The sequence below is a fragment of the Zonotrichia leucophrys genome, chromosome 1, assembly GCF_028769735.1.
Source record: "Zonotrichia leucophrys gambelii isolate GWCS_2022_RI chromosome 1, RI_Zleu_2.0, whole genome shotgun sequence".
NCBI lineage: Eukaryota > Metazoa > Chordata > Aves > Passeriformes > Passerellidae > Zonotrichia > Zonotrichia leucophrys.
The window spans coordinates 62,918,674-62,943,707 of NC_088169.1; the positions used below are offsets into that span (position 1 = coordinate 62,918,674).

General features: G+C 40.8%; 1 protein-coding gene and 1 long non-coding RNA gene across 2 annotated transcripts in view; one reads left to right on the forward strand and one right to left on the reverse strand.

The window, feature by feature from the left end:
* Positions 1-3,733: 3,733 nt before the first annotated feature.
* On the reverse strand, positions 3,734-7,547 carry LOC135454196 (uncharacterized). The gene is made up of 3 exons (XR_010442042.1): positions 7,430-7,547; positions 5,248-5,379; positions 3,734-4,486 (listed from the first exon to the last, which is right to left on the reverse strand). It is a non-coding gene; the product is annotated as an uncharacterized LOC135454196 (long non-coding RNA).
* Positions 7,548-7,629: 82 nt separating this feature from the next.
* Positions 7,630-25,034, forward strand: part of RB1 (RB transcriptional corepressor 1) — a 72,204-nt gene continuing 54,799 nt past the window's right edge. The window contains exons 1-7 of the mRNA XM_064714821.1: positions 7,630-7,781; positions 7,954-8,071; positions 17,956-18,068; positions 20,002-20,136; positions 21,052-21,090; positions 21,882-21,949; positions 23,486-23,596. Coding sequence (XP_064570891.1) covers positions 7,693-7,781; positions 7,954-8,071; positions 17,956-18,068; positions 20,002-20,136; positions 21,052-21,090; positions 21,882-21,949; positions 23,486-23,596 — 673 coding nt within the window. The 5' untranslated portion in view covers positions 7,630-7,692. The remainder of the gene's footprint in view (positions 7,782-7,953; positions 8,072-17,955; positions 18,069-20,001; positions 20,137-21,051; positions 21,091-21,881; positions 21,950-23,485; positions 23,597-25,034) is intronic.

The following is a 25,034-nucleotide window of genomic DNA, read 5'->3' on the forward strand; positions in this document are numbered from 1 at the left end:
TTTACTACTGGATTATTTTTAAGAAGAGGGGACTACAGTTAAAATTAATGCATTTTACTTGAAGTGGTGTTTCTAAAGCTAGAATCCATGGCTGAGAAATGAAATATGAACAGAAAAACCTGCTTTTCTGTCCCTTTTCAATTAAAGGCAATACTATGCTGCTTGCTGAAACTCTAAATAGGCATTTCCACAATACATATGATCAGAGTGGAGACCCAAAGGTGAACTAACATGTTGTTAATGTCTGAAATCCCTGTCCTGCATATTTGTCAAATGATGGGCATCATCCAACATATGCCATGAGTCAGGCTGACCCAGCTGAGGGCCAGGAGGGTTCACTATCTGCAGGACTTTGCCATTCCCTTTGTTCCCCATCGTGGTGCTTCTGCCAGCCTGTGCCACTGAGCTTTGCCAGGTAATCTGGGGCTCGCTCAAATATCACCAATACCACTCTGTATCGTGCCATTTACACTTAAAACTGCTATTCTTAAAGAAAGATTGATTTTATTTTTTTTGTAATACAATTTGGATCCTTGTAATGCCAGGTTTTCGAGGGGAGAGTGCAGAATAGGGTGTATAAGATGAGTAAGATGTACTTGCTCTTTTGAAGCTGTATGCAAGAAAAAATACAGGACAGAAAAAAAAGGGAGTAACATAAAAAAAACAAGGCTGGAAAATCTCCCCCTAGATCCCCTTGAGGGCTTCCATGACATGGGAACTGACTTGTCTTCTGGCCAAATTTTGAGCATTGATTCATCAGAGAAGTAAGAATGTTTATAGAATAATTTCATGTTTGAAAAAAACCCCAAAACATTGTTTAATCTGTTTTTAAATAATATACACCATATGTGTCCAAATAATTTGTCTTAGGTTAATTCAGTCAAGAGACTTTGTACTAAACTTATTTTTCATCTTTTAAAGGCTCTTAATACAGTGGGAGGATGCTTTAGTGTTTTTGGAGCTATTATACAACTGTAAACATGCTATGATCCAGCTTCCTGCTATTGTGGATGTTTGGACTGAGATAAAATAATTTGTTTTAAAGGAAGTTTCCTAAATACACAATACTTTTTTTTCTTCATCTACATGTGGCTTAATTTACAGATTGGTCCTGGTGTAAGTAAAATGAAAAGTACAACTGCTGTATTCCAAAGCTGGACTTTTTAAATCCATGTTTGATGGTGCGATCATGAAAATCAAATGAGGCATCACATGCTTACAGGCTAGATGTTAATGTATAAGTTATATTTACATTGCTGCTCAGTATATGTGCAAGCAAGCTGGAAAACCTGCTGGGAAAACTTTAGCTAGAGACATTCAGGATGTTGCAATTGTGTGCTCACAACAAAGGTCAAGTATATGTCAGCACAAGGTTGCTGGTGCGTTCTTTGGAGCCCTGTATGACGCAAGATTTACGCTGAAGCACTTTTAAGGATGTTTCCTACCTTTTCAGGAGCATTCTGTTCTTATTTTCCCCAAGTTAAGCATGAAGCTTGTTAATCTGTAAGCAAGCTTGGTCAGGTGTTTCACTTGGTTTCAAAACAAAACTGAGTAGCCAAACTTGGTGATCTGTGATGTGCCCTTTAACGAAGACACCAGCAAATGAGGCTGCTGAAGGCATGGTGGAGCAGGGGGAGAAATAGATTTGTTCTTACACACAGGAGGTTTCTATGATCATGCTGTATGCCTGTCTCTAATAGATTTTGAACCTGTTGAAAGGAAATTTACTTCGATCAGCAGTGTAAAAATAAGTGTGGGGAAGGAGGGAGAAACTCGTGCACTGAGGAAAAGCTCCCAGCCTTATTAAATGCCAAACAGTTTGTGTAGGAAGACAACCTAAAACACCCAGAGTGCAGCAAAAGCTCATGTTGGAACTTCTGCCCTCTTAGACCAAGTTGAAGAAGCATGGGACACAAATCCTTGGAAAGAAATAGCTCTTGGAGATGTTTGGGCTTTTTTCCTTTTTAAATAATAAAAGTATAATAAATACAAGTATAGTAATAGTTAAGAGTCTAATAAACAAAGATGGCTGTGCTGCACTGAAGAAGTCACTTTCCAGCCCAGCAAATTCCAGAAAAGGGTTAGTGTAAAAATTACCTCATTGGACAGTTATCTTTGGAAATAGTTTTAAAACTCCTCATAAAAAACAAAATCAATCCTAATGCTGAGACATACTTTATTACTGGAGTAGCAAAATCAGTATCCTGTGCCACCATGTTTAGTTGGTGGAAGGGGCTGTGTTACTCTCTCATGGGTCCCAAAGAGCCTCTGATGTTCAGCTGGTGATTGCATGAGTAAAGTTGTCGTGACCAGTCAATGTGATCGATGTAATCCAGGCTTGCAAGCACAATAAAACTCCAAGGCCTCTCTCCTCCTGCTGAAGTGTTGCAGCTTTAGTAAAGAGGCACAGGGCAAGTTTTGGCATGAAGAAAATCCTTTGGGCCTGCAAGACTGAAAATGCAAGAGTTTGGTTACCTGATGCCTGTCAGGGTACGTACGTGTGTTTGTTCATATGGGTTGGGTGGGAGGATGGAGAGCTGACACATCAGTGTTAGCAAAAGCTTGTGGTTTAGAGACAGCAGCAGAGCTGTACTCTCACTGACACTGCTTGTTCCAGTGGTAGGAGGAGATTTTGTTGCTGCAGAGGAAGCAACATAAAAGAGCCTACAGTGCTGTTGTCACACCAGGAGTTTTTCTGGAATGCTATACACAAATGTTTTCACCTAATTAGGGTATTTCACTGCATGGATTAGTAAAGAATATCTTTCTCTTAGACCCACTTGTAGCAAAAAGAAATAAGATCACGGGTTGGTTTAGTTCAGAGGAATGCCTATGCTCACTTATTACAGGCTATGGTTGCTGACTTTCAATTGGTTTTCAGGTTGTTGGTTAAGATTAATTTGATTCCTAAGAACTACTTCCAGGAGAGTGTGTTCTGCTTCTTGTGGGCGCAGGAAATCTCGAAAGTGAAGGCATGGGAAACATCCATGGAGAGATGGCCAGCAGCAGGACAGGGTGCTCCTGTGCCAGAGCATACTTTGTCATGTGGTGAGAGGAAGCAGGACTTGGGACTGAGGTCAGGAAGGGAGGGATTGCAGCAGGGTCCTTAATGTGGCTGTGTAATTGCAACAAGAGGGCTGTGGTTTGCTTGCTGATCTTTATTTCATTACCAGTTGGCAGTACCAGCTGAAATGAACTGCCTGGCAGAGGGGACGCAGGATGCCCTCCCTGCACCCTCCTGGGCACAGTGTACCCAGGGTTTGAAGTGCTTTGCCTGCCAAGGACACAGGGTGGTACCTGTGTGACAAAGCACAGGGTGGGATGCAGCTGTGCATGCAAGGGCATGATGTACACTGATAGCCAGGAACCTTTGTAAGCAAGGAAAGCCACACCAGGAGCGATCATTTTTGGCTGATGTAATTGCACTGTCACTAGGGCTTAATCTGACAAATTGCATTAGTCAGGGATTTTATTTTTTAGTACCCTGGTTCTCAGCACTACTGCAAATATGTTAAAACAGACACAGCTCTGACAGCCATTCTCACAGAGAACAAGAAATGTGGAAGGTCTGCAAAAGAGGTTATGATTCTTCTACAAATAAATACAACTGAGTAAAAAGAGAAAAAAGTGGCACTCAAGTCTAAAAGCTTGATCGATACAAAACCTCTCTGATGTCCAAGAAAAATAACTGGAAGTATCTGTGAAGGGTTGAGGTTTTGCACATAGGCTTTATTTACATATAGCTATTTCCCCATCCAGTAGCAGTGGTGTCCTTTCAGATCCCACTGGCAGTTTGGTCAAATGCTTTATTGATAGAATTCCTGCCCTAAACTCATCACTGCAGCCCTGGGAGTCCAGCAGTGCTCTGAGAAGAGCAAGCCAGTGATGTGTGTAAGTGGAGTGAAAAATATTCCTTTTATTAATAATGACAATGTACAGAGAGAGGATTTGAATTGTTAGAAGTTAACATCTGACAGATACCTCTCATCTGAAAGAGAAACGGGAGATGTTTGTTATGGTCCCCATGGACTGTACATCACTGTAGAAATATTCACTTCCAGAAATAGTTTTTATTCTTCACATCCCAAGCTGTGGACTTGTGTAGGAAACAATGGCATAGAGGCCAGGCTCACCACCACCAAGAGGCACAAGCAGTCAGTTTCACCCCATCACCCCAGGAAACCCTTTCCAGCTTCCAAGGCAGAGCTGATGCCAAGGCAATCGCAGCTTTACCCGGGGAGGTGATGCTGGGGAGTGCAAAGGGCCTGCTCAAGCCATGGCCTGAGTGTCCCTGAGGCTGTCCTGCAGCAGGACTGTCACTTGGGTCTGCCTGCTGCACCAGGTGCTTCTCCAGCAAGGCTCTTCGTAAGGCCTGGGGTCTGCAGGCAGCAGCTGGTGAAAAGCTGGCCTGCAGGTGTGTCACCTCCTTGCTCCTGTTAGCGCTCGTGCTGGGCTCCAGGTGACACCGATGGCAGAGGGCTGGGGGCTGCTACACAGTGCAAGGAATGTGAATGCACAGAAAAGGCTGGCCAGGAAAGGCTCTGTCCCCTCCCTGGTTAATTCTGCCTGTTACATGCAGGAAAATGGGTGTGATACATGCAGACATCTTCATGATCCTTGAGTTTTACAGCCTATGGGATTTATTCAAGTAGAAATTCTGCCAATATTTAGTATTTGGACTAATATCCAGAAGCTCTCAATTTAGTGGGTTTTTAAATGCATATGTTTTGGTCATGCAGCTTCAGAAAACTGAATTTACTACAATTGAAATAATGGCTTTAATTCCCACTGGCAATTACCATGAAACTACAGCAATACTTTTAAGTGAAAAAATTAGGATAATAAAATTACCTAAGGTTGTGTAGCAGCTGGAAACAATGAGTCAGGACTGCCTGACTGGACAATGTTTCACATATGTCCATGACTTATACTCTAAAAGAAGTTATAGCAAGATGTTTAAAATTAAGATTTTGTCAGGTCAGATGCAAAAATTATCATGAATACTGTATTTGACATTTCAGTGTTTCCTTTGCTTCTTTTGTTTTTCCTCAGTAGGAGCTGATGTTTTCTTTCCTTTGTAATTTTATTGAAATTACAAAGGAAAGAGTCTAAAGGCTTCATTTAGAAGATGTTTTAGAATACATTAAAACATTCAAATCAGTACATTTTAAAAGGAGAAGGGGAAAAAGGTGCAGCAACTTAAATATGGTTTTACCCAAGGATGTGCCTTTCTTTGGAAGTACATACATGTTAACTCTTCTTTCTACAGTTTAGATGTAGTTACTATATCCAAGGCTTTGGGATGGATTATTAAAGGTTATTGTTGCTTCATTCATCTGCTGCTCCCTTTGTCTCCCTCCAGTTGTAACTTGAAGCACTCTGAAACAACATTTTGGTTATTTATGGAGGGGAATCCTAAGAGCCTTCTTTGATGAAAAACTGCATAAAATCTGACTTGAGAAGGTACTTGGTGCACTAACAATTTAAAAAGAAAAAAACATAGTATTTACACTGAGGCTGGTTTGTGAACTTTTTGAAAGGAGCAATGCACTGAGGGCCATGAGACAAATTCTTTGCCTGCCATCTGGACGGTGCAGGGCCTGGCTGCAGCAGCATTTAAAGCAGCTGTGAGGAAAGCAGCCCAGGAGGGTGTGTTTGTTTCCTTCTCACTGACAGCTGGCATGCTCTCCACTGGCTGGGAACAAGTCTTCTGAGATGCTTTGCTCTCATTTTGAATTCTTTTGTGCTCCTAAAGCCAGTTGTGAGGAGAAGGCAATGGACTCAGCTGTGGTTTAAGGGCTCAGCTTACTTTTCCAAGCTGGTCTGTCTACTTGTCTGTGGTTCAGTGGTTGATGACAGACAGTCCTAAACCCCAAACCTTCCACAGCATTTGGTACCATCTGAATACAAGAAGTATTTAAATGTGCGTAGAAGAAGGGTAAAGTTACTGCCACAGTTTTACTAGAATCATAATCAGGAATGTCCAAATCCCACTACAGTCTACAACTCAAAAGTTTAATTTGGAGGTACTTCGATTGGTTCTGTATTCACTTTTCTGTAATTGGTTTAATTCTAATTATAAAGCAGAAAGCCAGACACTGTTCTCCTGTTTTAAGTTAATGAATCTAAAGGATAAGCCAAATTACTAGAATGTATGAATGTAAAAATACTAGGGAATTTTAATTGTGCAACATATTAATGCTCATGCTGATTTTTATTTGGGTTTTTCTTAAATCCAGAGTTTTGACAGCAGTCTGACTAAAAGTAGTTGCTTTACAGGTGAATGACAGATATGTGCAGGTAGTAAGAATCCTTACATACAAATACTTTTCCTTTTCTAAGAAGTTGTCATCATGTAAGTCTGAAATGTTCTTGTTTGCAGCAGAGATTGGCCTTCTAAATATGAGTAAGCAACTGCAGACAACAAAGCAGACTTTTAAGATCTTTGAATCAGAGCACTGGCAGTTTGAATCTAAAATCCAGGAGATGCCCACAGCCTGAACTTCTTACATTAAATGTAATTTTACCACACAGTGTTAAAAATAACATTTCAGTTAGGACTTGGATGAGTGTCAGATTGAGAGGTCACTGAATCACTGAATCATTTAGGTCAGGGAAGACCTCTGAGATCATTGAGTCCCACCTTGTCAACGAGACTGTGGCACCAAATGCCATCATGTTAGTTGTTTCTTGAACACCTCCTGGATGGTGACTCCACTGCTGCCCATGGGGCAGTCCATTCCAATGTTTAACAACCCTTTCCCTGATGAAATTCCTCTTGATGTCCAACCCAAACCTCTCCTGGTGCAGTCTGAGGCCACGTCCTCTTGTCCTGTCACTTGTTACCTGGGAGAAGACGCCAACCCTCGCCTCACGGCAGCCTTTGCTCAGGCAGTTGCAGAGAGCACGAAGCCCCATGCCTCCTTTTCCCAGGTTAAACACCCCCAGATCCCTCAGCCGCTCCTCACAGGACTTGTGCTCCAGACCCTTCCCCAGCTCCCTGCCCTTCTCTGGACTTTCTTCTCATGAGTAATTGGACACAGTTGAGTTACAACTGCACCAGTGCGGAGTATGAAGGCACAATCCCTGCCCTGCTCCTGCTGGCCACATTGCTGATCCAGGCCAGGATGCCATTGGCCTTCTTGCCCCCTGGGCACACTCTGGCTCGTGTTCAGCTGCTGCTGACCAGCACCCCCAGGCCCTTTTCCCCTGAGCCACCTTCCAGCCACTGTGTCCCCAGCCTGTAGCTGTCTTAGCCAAAGTCTAGGACATGGCACTTAGTGTGGCTGAACCAGCACATCCTAAAGGATCTGCAATTCCTGCCCGGCTCTGCACCTGTGCAGTCATTCTGTACAGTTTACTATTATACACAGATCTGCTTTGCTTCCCATCTCACGGAACAGATGTATCGGTTGTACCCGCTGAGTACCTGAAGCGCCAGGCACGACGGGGCGCGGGCGGCTCCGTGAGGCGAGGCCGGGCCGCGGTGCCGCCTCCGCCGATCGGTCCCGCCCCGTGTCCGGGGCCGCGGGCGAGGCGGGGCGGGGGCGCGGCCGCCGGCGCGGAAGTGACGGAGGGTGGCGGTGACGCCGTTTTCCCGCGGTTCGGGCGGCGGGCGGGGGCCGGGAGCGGGAGCCGGCGGCCCCTGGTCAGTGCCGCCCGCGGCGGGCGCTCCCGGCAGCCGCTCCCGCCATGCCGCCCAAGCCCCCGCGCAGGGCGGCCTCCGCCCGGACGCAACGCCCCAGCCCCGACGGCGGCTCCGCGCCGCCCGCCGCCCCCCGGTAAGCGGCGCCCGGGCTGGGGGCGGGCGGGCCGGCGCGGGGCTCTCGGCGCCCGGCGGTCCGGGCTGTTGGGGCGGTGGCACCCGGGGCGGCTCCGGCAGCGGGCGGTGTGGGTTCCGTGGTCGCCCCGCGGTGCCGTGTCCCCGCTGGCGATGTGCGATGCTTTTCCCAGGGTCGAGGTGGGCGAAGCGGACTTCGTCGTGCTCTGTGATGCGCTGAAGGTGTCGGAGAGCGTGAGGGAGAAAGCGTGGAAGACGTACGAGAGCTTGTCGGCAGCGGACGGAGCTCTGGTGAGTAGCGCTGCTCGTAGCATCGCTCGGCAGCAGAGTTCTGTGCCCAGCTCACAAACTGAGCCAAAACTCCGCTGCAGCGGCCGCCGAGGGTCCCACGGCCAAAGCTCATGTACTGTGACTTAGCTTTTTCCAAGTGAAGGTAGACTTGGAAAGAAGTGGGATGTTGCCATGTTCATGTCTGTGTAAACTAGCTTCTGTAGATCGCCCTTTTTTGTTAATATTTTGTGATAAAGGTACGTGCTCAGGAGTCCTTTTAGGTTACTAACAAGTGGCAGTAGAAAACAGCGAGCATGCGATCAGCTAATTCTTTGAACTGCAAGTTATTTCAAATATGTCTTAGTCAGCTTTATACAGGCAGTCTTACTGCGTGTTTCTGTGTATTTTTTCCCCTCTGTATCCTTTATGAGGCTGCAGAAAGGGTATGGAAATTACTATTGCAGAGACAGGAATGTTTCCTTTTTTTGTTGCATAATGTTAAACCTGTGCTTATTGTTGAGGCATTTCCGTTCAAAGTTAGTCATTGGGCATGTGTAAACAGATTAATAAAGTGTTAGGGCCTTTCTTGATTTTTGCTTTTCCTTCTCCTCAGTATGACTGCTGTGTCAACAAGCTGGCTCAGAGAACAGCTATAATACAGCTAAATCATGGCAGAAGCTTTGTTAAAGAGTCCGGATGCAGTTTTATAATACCCAGCTGGGGTAATATTCCCGCAGTGGGCACTTGCGTTGATGTGCATATTCTGACTTCTGCTTACCCTTCTGCAGCTTGAGCTGTCACTACTAATAGTTTGTAATCTGTGTTTTTTAAACTGCAGTGTGGATATACCAGGTCTTGATACATTCACATCACGGAGTAATAACAGCATGGAAGAGAGACTGTGCACAGCTCTTTCAGTAACAGATGCAATTTCTGGTCATGGATGTTCATGGAAGCATTTACCTAAAAGCATAGTTGATTTCCCCTGTAAAAATGAAACAGGAGTAGTCAGGTCCCTTGACTGAAAAAAAGCAGGGCAGGTTGCAGTATAATCCTGAAAATTTCATTTCACAGGTAAAGTTTTGTTTTCACTGATCATTACTTAGCAGTGGCCAGATAAGGTACATGGTGTTTGAAACTTTACAGCATCTGATTGCTTCCTTTACCTATTCAGAACCAGATCTTCATTATGATATATAACTAATATTTGTTGTCTTGCAAGTAAAATTGATTGTTGAGAGCCTTTCAATGTGCAGGGAAAAAAAAAACCTACATTATATTTCAATCCAAGGCCTTTCCCTCAAACTTAGAGATGTATTGAAATGAGTAAGCTGTGAAGTGTGTGCCTCCATGGGGATCTGGAAGGTGCTGGAGTTGCTACTTCTAGCTGAGAGCAGGCTTCATCTGACTCTGAAGTCAAGCAAGTTTACAGCCTGGCTAATTGCTGCTTCTTTTCCCAAGTCAAGCTGCTGTGGTGAGCCTGGCTTCTCAGGATGACTCTGTAGTTCAAGTTGCAGGGATTCAGGAGGAGGCAGCTCTTTTCTTCCCTCTGGAAAGGTGTTATGTTGGAGGGGCTGTCCCAGGGTTTGTCCTGCAAGCAGCAGCTGCACGTGTTTTAATCAGTGAGGTGCAGGAGTAACCTGTTCAGTTCTGAGCTGGAGCAGAAGCTGTGTAGCAGCTTTCTCTCCTCAAGCAAAAAGTTAAACAGCAGGCCACCAGCTGAGACAAATACTTACCAGAACACTTCTGTTTTGCAATTAGTTGGTTTGACTTGAGGAAGCTTAAATCAAAAGGCTGCTGATGGAAATAGAGGTGGCATCCAAAAGTCCCCCTCTCAAGCCATTTATAAAGTACAAAGACCTGAAACCTTGCCTTTCTTGGCTCACTGGCCTTATTTCATTGTGGTTGATGTTAGAATTGTGCCTGCCAGATCTCTGAGGATGTGAAGAGCACTTGTAGTGGTAACTGGGAAGCAGTGTGGCCCAGACTTTAGGTACTGTGGTAACTGGCAGATGTGGTTTGGATGCAGTCTGAACATCTGCTGTATCCTTGCTCAGTGAATGTTTAGTGACTTGAGATGAAAACATCTTGTAGTTCTGTCCTTTCTGAGTCGCTCAGGGTGCGTGTGCAGCGACTCCACAAATTGGGTGCATGTGGCTTAAAAGTATAAAGCAATTATTTTTGGCAGGCATATACACAAAAATTTCTAGAATGTAGTGACCTACCAGCCTAAACGTGCCTGTGCTTCAGTGAGGTATTTTACTAACCAGGTAGGCATCAGCCAGGAGGAGAGAACTTATCTGCTGCACCCTGGAATGAATGCTAATGCCTACCGGAGCCACTGCTTTTTTTTCCTTCAGGATGTCACACCTTTCCACTCTGATATATTTTCTTTTGAGCATTTGAGCTAGTAGTGATGATACTTTGAAATTTCAGCTTTCTTATCTTGCACTTCCTTTCCATGCTCTGTAGCTTTCCTTGCAGTGCTCGCCAGTTATCTGTGTCTGCAGCATGTGAGTCAAGGATGTACAGATGCACCCTCTTCCAGCTGGGCTGTGAGTCCTTGAAACAGCTGAACCTCTTTGGGAGGTGTGGAGGAGGAGGAGGAGGGTGACGAGAGAGATGGTAACACAACTTTTCTGGAAAATGCGGCTGACCTGTAGTTGTAAAAACCTGATCTGCAGAGGGGGATTGTTCAAAAGCATCACAGCTGTCTGTTAAATGTGTTGTTAAATATCCTGGTGTTTTCCTTCGTAGTAGGAGAATATTAAAGCTTCCCTCTGTGACAGCCAAGTTTAATGACATTCTTCTACAATAAAATGGTAACTCAAAATGTCTTAGAACCCCAAATGCTGAATCAGCACTCTTGGTGTGTGGGCTGAAGGAAGGTATCTGATGTGTAATCAGAAAGATGTTTCTTTTTAAATTCTTTTGCTGTCTGGTGAACTCCCACACAAGCTTATTGTGAACATGGAAGTGTTTATCTAAACAAGAGCTTTTCATTGGTGTCATACAAATATTTTTGTTCTCTCTATCATTTCTTTATCAAACCAAGCTACCTAGATGAACCGAATCTTTTAGAGCTGTGGTTTTTACAGTCTTAGTTTCAAAACTTTTACACACTTATTTTTATGGCTTAACATTGGCTCTGATCCTTGCTTCTCTTGTACTCTTAATTTTTTGTAACTCTCCTGAAATCTGTATTGTGAACCAAAATGCTTATAAATTCTAGATGGAATGAATAGATTTAGTGGAATTACTGATGTACCTTGGTGAGCAGCAGGTGATTGTTGGTGTAAGGGATATTAGAAGCAGTCCAGGAAGCCATACTAATACTGCTGTGAAGAAGCTCAGGGCATTTGTTATGTTCTGCTACTGTTTGTTTTGGTAGAGAGCAGCAAAATGAGAATCTCAAGTAGAATATGGGGTGATGCAAACAGGAAAGAAAAGCTTGAGCAAATTGTTGCTGAATATATTGGAAAGAACCCATGTGAGGAACAGGATGATTTGGTGACTAAATTGGAACCAAACTTTTCCAAAGAAAATGAAAGTGGTTTAAGAAGTTGATAGAATTTGGAGTCTGCCAAGGACCTTAAGGCATTAGGGTCTGCTATGCTTCGAGCTCATCAGCTTAGTTAGCTGTAGTATGTGGGGCGTGGGTAGGAGCTCCATTTTTTTTGTTGGCTGTTCATAGCACTGTTTGGGAAATGTGGCTCACTGTTCTCCTGCTGCAGCTCAGCTGTTCAGAGTCAGGAATTCCTGAGCCATTTTTATCAAGTATTTGTCTAACTCGCTATTTAAAAAATTGTTGTGGTGCAAGATCTGCAGTCTGCATAGTTAGGTTTTCCTAGTTTAGCTTTATTTCCCCATTTATTTTTTCCCCCCAAGTACTGTGCTGATTTGTTTCTGTTGTAATTCAAGCCAGTGGTGTACAATTCTGTACCAGCCAATTCTGTACCCCATGAGAGATGTATTATTGCTGCCTTTTCTTTTCCTTCAGAAAGTCTCTAGCATATGAAGACGTTCTAGGGATATTTTCTTGTCTCTAATTACTTTTCTTGTCTCTAATTACTTTTCTTACATCCTGAAATTCTCCCCAACTGGTATGCAGATACTGCAGAGCACTTGATTTGTGCAGGAGTTGAACTGCTTTCTTAGTGAAGAAATTAACAGGTAAACTGTTGCTTAAGTTGAGGAATGAAGTAAAGACTACTGAAATATGGAAGGTTGGTCTGCATAGACCAAAGAGTTCATGTTCAGCAGGCCAAGTGTCCCCAGTCCATAAAATTTCACATTTAAACTGAAAAAATTCCTTTTGGTTGTGGTTTCTTATTAAAAAGAGAATATTTTAATTGTTAAGCCACCTCATCCTCGTGTTAAAAGGCAGAGAGTCCTCTTGTTTTTGACAAAAGCATGAAACACATATGAGCTAATGAAGTATTTTCTTTCTAGACTTTGTCTCTAATTTATAGAACTAGCTGAACTGAACCTGAATCCATTGAAACTTTGGATGGATGAGCAAAATTACAGATATTTTAGGATCCTCTGTTATTAAAAAAAGAAGAGCTACTGAAAGTCCCAAAACAAACAGATCATCTCCATGGCCTCTTGCTGATGATATTCAGTATCTTAGCAGCAGATGGGCTGCTTGTATGTGCCCTTGGATTTGAAAAGCTCAAGCAACTGGTGTAGAGTTTCTTTTTTTACTCATCTTCTGCCTATCCTGAGGAGAGATTGATGGCTTCTCCAGTCTTGCTGCATGTAAAAGTGTAATGGGAACTTTGCATATCAGATGGACTATTTTTACTACTTCACTACTTTCAATTGACTTCATTACTTTCAGCTAGTATTTTATTTGAATTTGATCTCCTCTGTTGTGAACTAATAATAATCTTCCGTTCCAGACAACGTTCAATAGAAAATTTAAACCTGGTATTGCTGAAAAAATGAAGGATCTGTCTTTACACAGAACTTCTTATATGTAGACAGGGCTTATAATGGTCACAGATTTTTTTTTTTCCCCCCCTGGGGTATTCTTCCTGCAGGTTTTTATTCTGAACAGTTTTCTATTGTCAGAGCTTCTTGAGTCTACTCTCCAGTCATCTTCCACCCACTGTAATCAGAAACATGTAAAGTCAGTAAATGGTTTGAGTTGGAAGGGACCTTTGAAGGTCACCTCGTTCCAACCCCCTGCCATGGGCAGGAACAACTTCCACTAGGCCAGATTGCTCAGAGCCCCATCCAACTTGGCCTTGAACACTTCCAGGGATGGGGCATCCACAGCTTCCCTGGTCAGCTTGTCCTGGTGTCTCACCACCCTCACAGTAGAGAATTTCTTTCTAATCCTGATCTAAACCTGCTCTCTTTCAATTCAAAGCCATTTCCCCTTGTCCTATTGCTACATGTCCTTATAAAAAATACCTCTCCAGCTCTCTTATAGCTCCCTTGAGGTACTGGAACATGCTCTAAGATCCCCCTGAAGCCGCCTCTTCGCCAGTCTGAACAGATCCAACTCTCTCCAGCCCCCTGATCATCTCTGTAACCTCCTTTGGACTATCTCTAACACGTCTGTGTTCTTATACCATCAAGCTAGTTCTCTATATTGATTGGAATGTAGTAACTGAGATTTTATATTAGGAAGCCAAGTTCCATATCTTCCTCTTCAAAAGTCAGGTGCTTGATATTTGCAGTGAGACATCCTATATCCCATTTGATTCAAGTATCCATCTGTGTTTGCATGTTTTTCGTGGGCATTTCCCTTGACCTTCTTTTACTCAACAGCGTTTGAAGTTTCTATTCCTGGGTCACTTTTGTAGGCTGTCACCAAAATTGTTATCAGTGTTGGCAGAAGAGTAAACATCTCTAACTGCATACTAGAGCTGAGACTTCCTGTGACCATCTCCTCCTTGGGACTGATTAACACTGGAGAGCCTCTGGAGGCAGGGAACAGAAGTTATTCCTGTTAGTGCCCTTTAACACCTTTCAGCTACATTTGGAAAGAAGAGAGGCAAGAATCCCATTTTACAATAATTAAGTGTTGGATGAGCATTTTAAGCTAATGACTTCTCCCAGGTTGTTTTCACTAGATTTAAATAAACTAGTCATCTGGTAAAAATCAGATTGAATAAAAGTAATGGTAAGTCCAGAATGAGAAATGTTTTGTAAGAGTTTTAGATTTTTTCCTACAGAAAACTAAATTGATTCAACAGAACATTGCCCAAAGTTATAGCATGGGTTCCTTGGAATCCTAAATAAAAGGTGATAAAAAGAGAAAGAAATCTATATGGACTGCTAGATGCTAAATAATCTTAGGGCTAGTGATTAGTAGGTATGCTTTGCTTCATGATGAGTTGGATTAAGGTCACTGCAAGTCGTTTTACTGAAACTGAAGGACAGCCAAGGGCAGATGTTGAGCTGTTGTCCTGCCCATTTTCTGTAGTGATGCCATATCAACAAAGATCTTGAGTCAGACTGGTGAAGAACAAAACCCTCAGAAATTAATTTCTGGCTATGAATTTGCTTCATTTCATTCCCTTCATTTCATTTAATTTCTTCAATGCATTCCCATGCATCCAAATCCCTCTGAGATGAATCATCTGCTTTGGCTGTAAACAAAGCAAAATAGTTGGAAGAAGTGATGCTGCTGTGTTTTTTGTTCAGCAGTCATCTTTAACTCATAGGAGAGAAGAGAACTTTGGGAGGGAAGGGGTGTGAAGTGAGAGTTCTTATGAGTGTGATTTGCCAGGAAGACATCATCTTATTTCTTCTCCCTTTCCCCTGCCCCATGATGTTTATATTTGTTCTGGTTTCAGCTGGAATAAAGCTGATTTTGTTCCCAGTAGCAGGTATAGTGCTGTGGTTTGGATTTAGCATATGAGAATGTTGACAGTGCTGATATTTTAGTTCTTGCTAAGTAGTACTTGCCTTAAGTCAAGGACTTCTCATGCTCTGCCAGTGGGCATGCACCCAAAGATCTGGAGAGACCAGGGCCAGGACAGGTGTCCTGAACTGGCCAGAGGGGTATTCCATACCAAAGAACATCATGCCCACTATATAAATTGCATTGGAGTTGTGCTGGGAGTTGCTGATTGCTGCTCAGGGATGGGCTGGGTGTGGTGAGCAAATGTATTGAGCATCACTTGTTTCTGTTGGTTTTTATGTCTCTCTCTGTCTTTCATTTCCATTGCAATTATTATTAATGTTGCTATTATTGCTGCATTTTATTTTGGTCCCGTTATTAAACTGCTCTTTTCTCCAGCTGTGATGTTTGCTTTCTGACACACCTCCTCACTGTGGGGATGAGAAGTGAGCAAGCAGCTGTGTGGTACTTAGTTGCTAGCTGGGGTTAAACCATGGCTATATTTATGGATTAAAATCACCGGAATTTTCATGCATGGCTATGGCAGATACCTTATTTTCTGAGAAAACTGCAGTTCACCTGTGTCTTTGGCTGTTTTAACCAGCAGCAGCTGGTGGGATAGTCCCAGTCTGGTGCTCTTTCATGTTTTCCTCTCCTTCCTGTCTCAGCTATGTTATAAGGCAGGCATGCTGAGGTGCTGCTCACCTATTCTTTGCTACTAGGAATAAAACCCCAACCCACAATCTATTTATCTTGGGTTGTGTGTAATTTTTCTTGTTAGGCCAGCAGTCAGCCAACATCTTGTGCTGAGGAGTTGTCGCAAGCATTCTGTACCTTCAGCAATGGGTGTGGGAGTAGTCCTGATACTGGAGTTTGGCCATCTGTAATGGTTTGAATCTCATGGATGGCTGGGCTGCCTCTGAGGCTGCCTTTTTATTTAATGCTAGAAACAAATTAGTTATTATCCCCACCCATACTGCACAAGGAGTTTAAAGGTTGTTCTTGCAAAACCATACCTCTCTGCTATCAATTAAAGTATTGCTGTGGCCTTCTAGCACTCATCCTGCCAGAGCCGAGCTAGGCTGCCCAGGAAAGCTGGGCTTGTTTGCATAGGCAACAAACCAGGAATAATTTTATTGCTTGGTGGCACTCAGTCCTCCTGCCCTGCAAGATGTTGTATTTACAGGACAACATCATGGCCTGAGTTTGCAGGAGCATGGAGTGAAATGACCTTATTTAATTAACAAGGTCAGCTGACTCCAGGGGCAGGGGTATGCTCAGTGTGAGTAATCTTCCCTCTTGGTAGTTCACTAGCTAGCATTGACCTGCATAATTTGTTATATCCCTTTGTGTATCAACAAATGCATCTCAGGCTGTTAATAGCTTATTTCAAAGTAATTTTCTCTTGTGCAAGGAGATGTGATTTGTAGAAACACTCAAATAGGAATGCAGGAAGAAAATAGTGACTTAAATAATTGTCAGTTGTCACACTGTTGAGGGAGGCTGGTTAGTTTTGCATTGAAGCCTGTTCTATAACTATTAACAATTGCACAAGCTAGTCAAAGTTTTTCTTCTTTGGAGAAAGCCTCCAGCCACTCTTCCCTGTTTTATAAATGCTGTTCCCGAGAAAGACACAGAGCAACTGTCACCAAAACAAAACAAAATGTTGGCAGTATTAGTGAAATTGTATCATTTATGGGCACAGTGGGTTATTGGTCATGGTTACACTGCTGAATAAGCAAGGACATGAGTGGATGCTGACAGTGTAGAGGATTTTGGAGCAGGTTTGGAAGACTGCATAACATGGAGTGAGCTTGGTCTGGTGCAGTCTTACTCTTATTACCTTTGGGGAACATTTTCTAGAGTGAGCAGGCCCCTGCAACTTGCACTGCTGTTGTCTAGGAAGTAACTAGGTGGAGTGATTGGGGAAAGGATAAAAAAGTAGGCCAGGGAGGGGGCTAAAGCTAGGCAGTGTGGAAGAGCAGGAATGCAGTGTTTCCATTCCCTTGCTCCTGGTGCTCCATTTCACCTCTGTCCTCCAACACATGCCATGTCCAACCTAGAGCTGTGGAGAATGCATTCAGATCCTGCTCCCTTGCTGTGGGCCTGGGTGGTGTTGCAGTTTTATTTACAAGGATGCTGGATATCTGAAAAGCATTTTACAAGTTTGCTATTTCTGCAGTTCTGGCTTGCACCCATGCCTAGTTCTGTCTTCAAGATAGCTTTGTTTCCAAAACTTGGGATATATGTGCTTAAGGGTTTTTTTCCCATGAATCTGCAAGTCATTGCTCTTCAGGAGTTTTCCACTAGGTTGCTGTTTTGGTGGAAGGGTATTGGAATCTTAAGTGATACCTGTCTGGCTTCAAGTGAATGGCTTGTGAGCCATCATCAGGAGTTCTGCTCCATGTGGATTCCATGTCTGTCATTGTGGGTTGGCTTCTTTTGATGAAGGATGATTGGTTATAACTTGCACTTTCTAAATAGCAGAAAGCAGACCTTAAATGTAGATGTATGGTAGGAAAATGGCTGGAAGTGCTTGTTACCATCAAACTTTAAGCAGAGATGGGTTTGTGGTTCAGCAAACCATGGTGATGAGTGGTTGACACAGTTGTACTCATTTATGAGTGTTTATTGCCTGTCATTGTAAAGATTTCAATTTTGTTTTTATGGTTTGGCTTTTATTCCTTAACTTTCAGTGTGTTGTTATGATCAAATATGGTAATTTAGGAAAAAAAAAAAAGAAATCATTACTTCTGCTCTGCAAAAACATTCCATGGAACCAAAGCTTGTATTTTGAAGCTTTGCTGAATTGTATGGGTAAAATTGATCCTGTACTGTAGGAATAAAAGTTGAAATGCTCAGTCTTTTACCTGTATTGTGAAACCTGGAATGGTTTTCTGTTATAAAATAATTGGCTATCATAGTCAAATGTTTGTTTGAGGATGTTTTGTTTAACCATTTCCAATCATGTTTGGACAAATTGTCTTCCATGCATTACCCATTTCTGTTGATTAATAAAAACTCTTTCCTCTCTTTTTTCAAAAAGGCTTGCAACACAAAGAAAAAGGAAACATGGGGTGTATGTATCTTTATTGTAGCAATTGATCTGGATGAAGTGACATTTACTTTCACTGAGCTTTTGAAAAGTATAAAAATGAGGTAAGTGAGTTTAAGTGTGTGAATTTAGATTTTAACAATTAACTTGTCAACATTTTTATGAAGGGAATGTTTTTAAGGCATAGTGAATCTTTGTACAGATCAGACTAGTTGATTTTACAATGAAAGTTACTTACAGAAATGATGAATATACTGGTAAACTAGAAGTTGGGGGAGGACTGATATTGTTTCATTAATCTCTGGTTGACTTTAGTTGAATCACTCATCTCATTGTTGTTCTTGCTCTTCCTAAAGTATGCATTGGTTCAGGTCGGTGCAAATTGCACTTAAAATATTTCTTTATTTCTTTCCCTCTATGATGATTTTCTATAAAACCTTTTTCCCAGCATTAGGCTTAGGCTAAATCAAGAGGTGGGGAAAAGTAACATTACTCTTCAAACAGTTTGCCAGCATGCTGCTCTTTCTCAAACATTTTAATGCCTAGCTAAACTTTGTATAGTTCATATACTCTTTCATATACTCTTTTATTTGGGGGTGTTACTGTTGTACTGTATATGAATTAATTTAATAATACAGAAATTAAGATTATAGTATCTGCTTTTAAGGTGAATTTAGGTGAGAACAGCAACCTTGTGTTACATTCATCTAAGGAAAGGATTCCAGTGCCATCTGCCTGGAACTGTGCCGTGTGTGGGAAGCAAGTGCAGGAGCAGAGCCTCTCAATGCTCTAGGGCAGGAGGCCAAGTCCTGGCAATAACCTCAGGCTTGGGCCAGAATATCCTTTTCCTTGAAGTCATCTGTTATGGTTAGGCTTCTCCATGCCTTCTTCTACCTTGCATCATCTCCCAGAGCAGGGTCAGGTCCAATGTTTTGACTTCATCTCTTCAGTGTTGACTGCCTTGGAACCGTGTGAAATGCAATTGCGTTTGTGCAGCGACGTCCAGCATGTTCCACCCTAGTTCCACAGACAAATTGTGCTGAAAAGTGAGAGACTTTTCCCCTTAGGGTTTCAAAGAGTAAGCTGTTACTCTATGATTGTGATGCAATATTCAATTGCTTATGAGCCCTGGGCTTTTTCTCAGCTATAAGGTCAAACTGGTAGAGACTTCTACTAGCCATCCTCTAGAGCCTTCAGATGCATTGGAAAGATCTTTTATTCCATCATGAGCGTTCTTAAATGAGCTTTTGACTGGTTTTGTGTCTTGTGTCTTTAATCTGACAAAGATCAAAAAAATCTCTGAGAATATTATATTCTGATAAAGGATCAAAATATATTTGATACAGTTGAAATAGTTGAAAATATTTGATAGCTTCCTCCTCTTTAATTTTTAGCATTCTGCTCATTTTACTTATGAATGTAACAAAATGCTTCCTTGGTGGCCATAATATTACATGAATGAGTAGGGAGAGCTTTGATCCCTTGTGTAATATTTCCAAAGGGTGGAGATGTCCTTGAAAGACTTGAAATTCTATATAATTCAATGCATTCATCTCAGTTTTCATTCCTAGGTCTTTCTTTAGCATGGATGGAGCCAAGGTTCATGTTCTTAGAGTAGTAGGAGCGTTTCTAAAGCAGAGCAGGAGAGCTGAGAGGCGTGTGCTGGATATTTGTGGTATTACCAGCACTGCAAGAACAAAGGTGTGTCTAGTTAGCAGATTCTGACTTCCAGAGATAATATCTGTGCTAGGCAGGAAAACTTTCCTTCTGTGGTAGAGCCTGGATCATGAGATAGCTCTGAACAGTATTCCTGCTGTCTGGAAAATGTGAAGGTGGGGCTCAAGGTAAACAGGTAATGTTTCCCAAGGCAAGGGTTCAGTCACTGGTAACAGTAGTAAGAACATGCTGGAGTCTAGTGAAGTAAGGAAATGGGTTTTCATGGAGATGTTTTTATTTTCTCTTTCTTAAGAGCTATTTCAGAATACTTGTTTTCACAAGTTATGATAATGTGCCATCTTTTTTTTTTCCTTTTTTCAGTGTATGCACATTTTTTCAGTTTCTGAAAGAGGTGGATGTTAACATGGATACTGTAAGCACTAAAGTTGATAGCACTGTATCAAGGCTGAAAAAGAAATACGATGTATTATTTGCACTATACCACAAGTTTGAAAGGTAGTGTATGCTTTTTTCATTTTGAAATTGATTTCTTTCTCTGTCAACATTTAAGTATTTGAATTTTTCGAACTGTGTGTTATAGGAGCCCATTTAAACTGTGTGGGCTAATATTTGCAGAACAGTGAAATTGAGCTGTTTACATGCATTAAATAAACACCTCTTACATTTTACTCCATAACTATCACAATGCTGTGTTAAACAACCCCCTTGTTGCAGTACAAACAGTAGTAAGACTTGCATGACAAGTGATTACTACTCACTTTAAACACTACTCACTTTTTACAGATATAAAGAGGATTGGTTTACTATCTAAATATTTTTTTTTTTGGCTTAACATTTTGCCTTCTGAATCACAAAAGATTCTCAAATATCTCTTAAATAACCTTTGAAGGGGGTAGGAGATCACCCTTTGGTAGTTTATAGAATGAAGGCACGTATATCCTAGTTTGTTTTTGCATAAACTGATTTTTTTCCTTGAAATGCTATGTACCTAGAATAATTGGGAAGCAACATTAGACCACAAGGCTTGCAGTGGCACTGGAGTACTAAAGATTTTTAAATGTCCTTTTATAGTGTGTTTTGTGCGCCTGTAGTACACTTTGCTGTGTTGTACAAAACACTGAGTAACAATGTGTGTACAAATGTTGTCTTTCTGGAAGAAAGCAATTTTATTATACTAGGTTAAAATTGTTTTGCTGTCTAAGCTTTGACATAAATATGCAAGCAACAACATTATTTCAGGCTTGGCAGGGCTAGAGTTGATCTGTTGTTAACTGTTGAGTCAGCTTTTTGTTTTATAGTTAGAAAAATGTTTTGTGAACTGATGTCTTTTTTAACTACATTCAAGTCAAAGATACTGCATAGTTTGCTTACAGAAGCATGTTCAAAAATAAGATTTTTCTTATTTTCTAGGACTTGTGGCCTTATTTATCTGGAACAACCTAGTAGTGAGTAAGTTTGATTTTCCTAAATTGTATTTGTCAAGATAAGATGTAAAAGATGATGGCATGTTATCTTTTAACCCTTCAGGACTGGCCTAAGCTGTAGTATGCTGTGTGTTTACTTTAAATTTAGTGTGGATTTGAATTTCAATGAGATGATGGGAGACACAGAAATTATGTATATTTTACATATATATCTCTATATATGTGATTATACACCTTATGCATATTATATAAGTGTATTCTTACAAAAACATGTCAAGTATGTGTATGTATTGATCAGTAGCTATGTATCGTGTTTTTATATATTTTTATATATCTCATCCATGTTTTATATACCTCATCCATGAAGTATTGCCACCCAGTGGCATATGTTTTGGCATGGTGGAAATGAACTTTGGGATGGAGAGTGAGCTTCCTAATCACAGCAGCAGATGAGTGTCCTAAAAGGTGCCCTAACAGCTTCCCAATGAGCTTGAGTTCAGGCTGGGGCTGGAGAGTAGGGCATCAGTCAGAGACACAAGAGAAGACAGCTCAGAGCGGTTGAATTGTCCACATTCAGTTTCTTTTCCAAGGATGATACAGATATTTCCTGATTCTTCAATGGCTTTACAGGGACTTAAGTTTTTCAAATGTGTAGTCATAATTACAGAGGGAGTGGGATGAGATTTTTAGTACACTTAAGTCCATGGGAAATGTTGCATGTTGTTAAATAGTTCCATAGACAGAAGCATGTTTTCAGACATTGTAGTTTAAATTATTACAGAGCAATCAATGCAAAGTATTTTTGTTTCCCTGCAGGATTTCTGCTGAACTCAGTTCTGTATTAGTCCTAAAAAATTACTGGATTACTTTTTTGCTGGCAAAAGGTGAGTTTTGGTTAAAACACAATAATTTTGATGAATATTTTTGAAGTGAGGGTATTTATTTTACATGCCCAACATGAGACTAGTATCCTTATTACAAATAAATATTATACAGACCCAGAATGTCTTGATTGCCTGGCTTTTGTAACTGCTCAGTAATATTTCTTTATATACAGTTTGGCTGTTCTTCTTGCTGTTACGCTTTCTGTATGTAAACATAAGCTTTCTAAAATTTCTATGATTTTTCCCTTTTTCTTTAAAGCTTGCTGTTCTTAAGTCTTCTTGCTGTATTTAAGTCTATTCTGAGGTTCTTTGTAGTCTGCCAGCATTTTAATAATGGATAATTACCTTTAAAAATGGCATGTTTTTAAAAATAAGCTTATATATATTATAAATTATATTTAATTAAACAAATGTAATTATAAGGTATTATAGTAAGTCTTTGAAAGCATGGCCTTTGAATGCTACAAATATTTATTGAAAAGTTGTAAGTTACAGTTAATGAAATGTAACTTACATTTCATTAATGTAACCAATGAAATGAGTGATGAAATGTTTATAGTGGTCCATGGAGTTCCTGTCTCATTGTACTCCTACTAAAAAGGGTGAATCATGTCTCTCAAGTGCTGCTTACTGTGGGTGTGGATTATCAGTGAAGTGTATGCATCTCTGATATCAAAATCAGACTTCGATCACCTGAGATTTTTGGAGCTTTGTCACTAGATTTCTCCAAGCATAAGCATGAAGCAAAACCCTCAAAAGGTTTTTTAGCTTGCCTTTTCTTGAGAACAAAGAAAGCTGACATTTACTAGAAAATAGTTGGAGTTTCAGAAGAGCCTGGGTGATGCTTGCTACTTCTGATAGAAAATAAATATAAAAATTGCACATGTAAATAGAGCATAGGTAGATCTGTCCCTGTTCAAAATCACTATCAACTTCCTATCAACTTTTTTTTGTGGCAATGCACGCTATCTTGGGACAGCTCTATAGATCTTCTCTGGCATATGAGTCATAATTTGGGAAAAACTGGAATTATGCAGCACTGAAAGTGCTCTTCATGCTATTACTTGTGTGACTTTTAAGTAACTTCGTAAAAATTTGACAGGCTGAGCCTACAGTGTGACAGCATGTTTTGAATTTCTTTTCACTGTGTACTAGCAGCTCCTGCTTTCTGAATATTTAGCAGCTTTCAAAAAGCTTGCATGAGACCACAGAAGAAGAAAGCAGGGAGGAATTACATGGAAGTAAGAGGTTATTCTTTTACAGTAAAAAGAAGAATCAAGATTGAGCACTGAGGGCAGGGTTTTGTACACAGTGATTTTGTTTGTATGCTGTCCCTAAAGCCATGAACTGAAGTGCCATGAGTTATAAAATCAATAACCTTTAAGGAGCACTGGCATCCTGTATGATGCTTCCTGAATTGTGGGTTTTTTTTTGTTTTACTGTATGAACTTCCAAATCCTTGTTTCGCAAAATTACTTTTAGAATTAAGTCAGCCATTCTCAAAAAGATATTCTTTACCCTTTTAAATATTTGCAGGTAAAGTGTTGCAAGTGGAAGATGACCTGGTGATTTCTTTCCAGTTGTTGCTGTGTGTCTTAGATTATTTTATCAAACTGTCACCTCCTGCTATGCTCAAGGAACCGTACAGTAAGAATTCTTTTTGTATTTCTCGTTCAAGTAGGAAGTAAATTTATTATATTTCTATTAGCCATGCTAATGTTCATAATTAACATAATTAAACTTCTTAAGCTTATTGAAATGCAGTTCTTTTTAGTTTTAGTCAAATTTACATGATAGTGAACTTGAATTCAATTACATGAATGTGGCAGTGTATTTAATATAATTTTTGCTATGTCCTCTCCCCATACTAGTTGTTTAGGGACTTGTTAAAACAGCAAGTCTAATTTGGTAAAAGAATTCAGGTTCTGGGTAGACTATAACTGAGAACTATTACTTAGGTTTGTCTTGTGTTGCAGAAGGGAAATGTGGTGGTGTCTTACTTTATTGGTGTGGTGGACTCTTACTTTATTGATGTTTAACAGTATGACAACAGCAGAAATGTACAAGATATTGGACTGTACAGATATTTAAAACAAATGCACAGTGGATAGCAGCTCAAAATAAAAGAGTAAAGGTAAAATGTAGACAGGTTTGCTTTTATTACGTCCTATTTGCTATTGCAAGTGTCACTGTTTTAAGTAAAAATAGAATGGGTCTTCTCTATAAAAACTTATATTCAACAGTAAGCTTTTACCCATTAAGTTTTTATATCTAAAACCTGGGAAACCTCACAAAAAAGTTAAATTAAATATTTATAAAAACTTTCAAAGATAGAATTCTATTTGAGTTAACTATTTTCTTCAGCTAGCTGTGGAATTAATATACTGAAAATTTTGGAGCCACAGGATGTGACTCAGATTTTTAGTAATTAGTTTATCTTCTGGTGGGTTAAGATGCAAGCCTAGTATATTTAGCTTAAATCTATTCTTTGGTAACTAAGCATCTACCTAGGCTGTAATGGCATACAATCGATAAGATATTCACTACTATATTCTTTAAATTCTATATTTTGGAGATACTTATCTGACTTAGTGATTATTTGTTGTAGGTAAGAACAAATAACCTTGATCTTATTGTAATGTGAATAAAGGATGGACGTGGGACAAACAGATCCCTCCTTTCCTCCAGTACTATTTTGAATTTGAATTTGTCATTCCTAGTAGGACAGACATATATGCTGCTGCTTATTTCAGGTGTTAGAAAGCAGATCCTTTTCAAAAACCACTGAATTAAAACTACCTGATTTTGAATTCTGTGTTCACACTGATTTATTTTTTCATAGTAAAACTATGCAGAATAGGAGCTCATTTTTAGAAACAGTTTGGTTCTGTGCATTATACCTTGAAAAAAAATTCTGCCGCTTGAGGCTGAATTGCAGATATGAGTGTCACTGTCCTAGAGGCAAAGCACTGGGTTTCTGATGTGAAGCTGTGTGTGAACTGTCAAATAGCTCTGCATTCTTTGAGAAAATAACACAAGGTATTGTTCAAACCCTCGTGACCAAGAGGCTTCATGTTGCGATAAA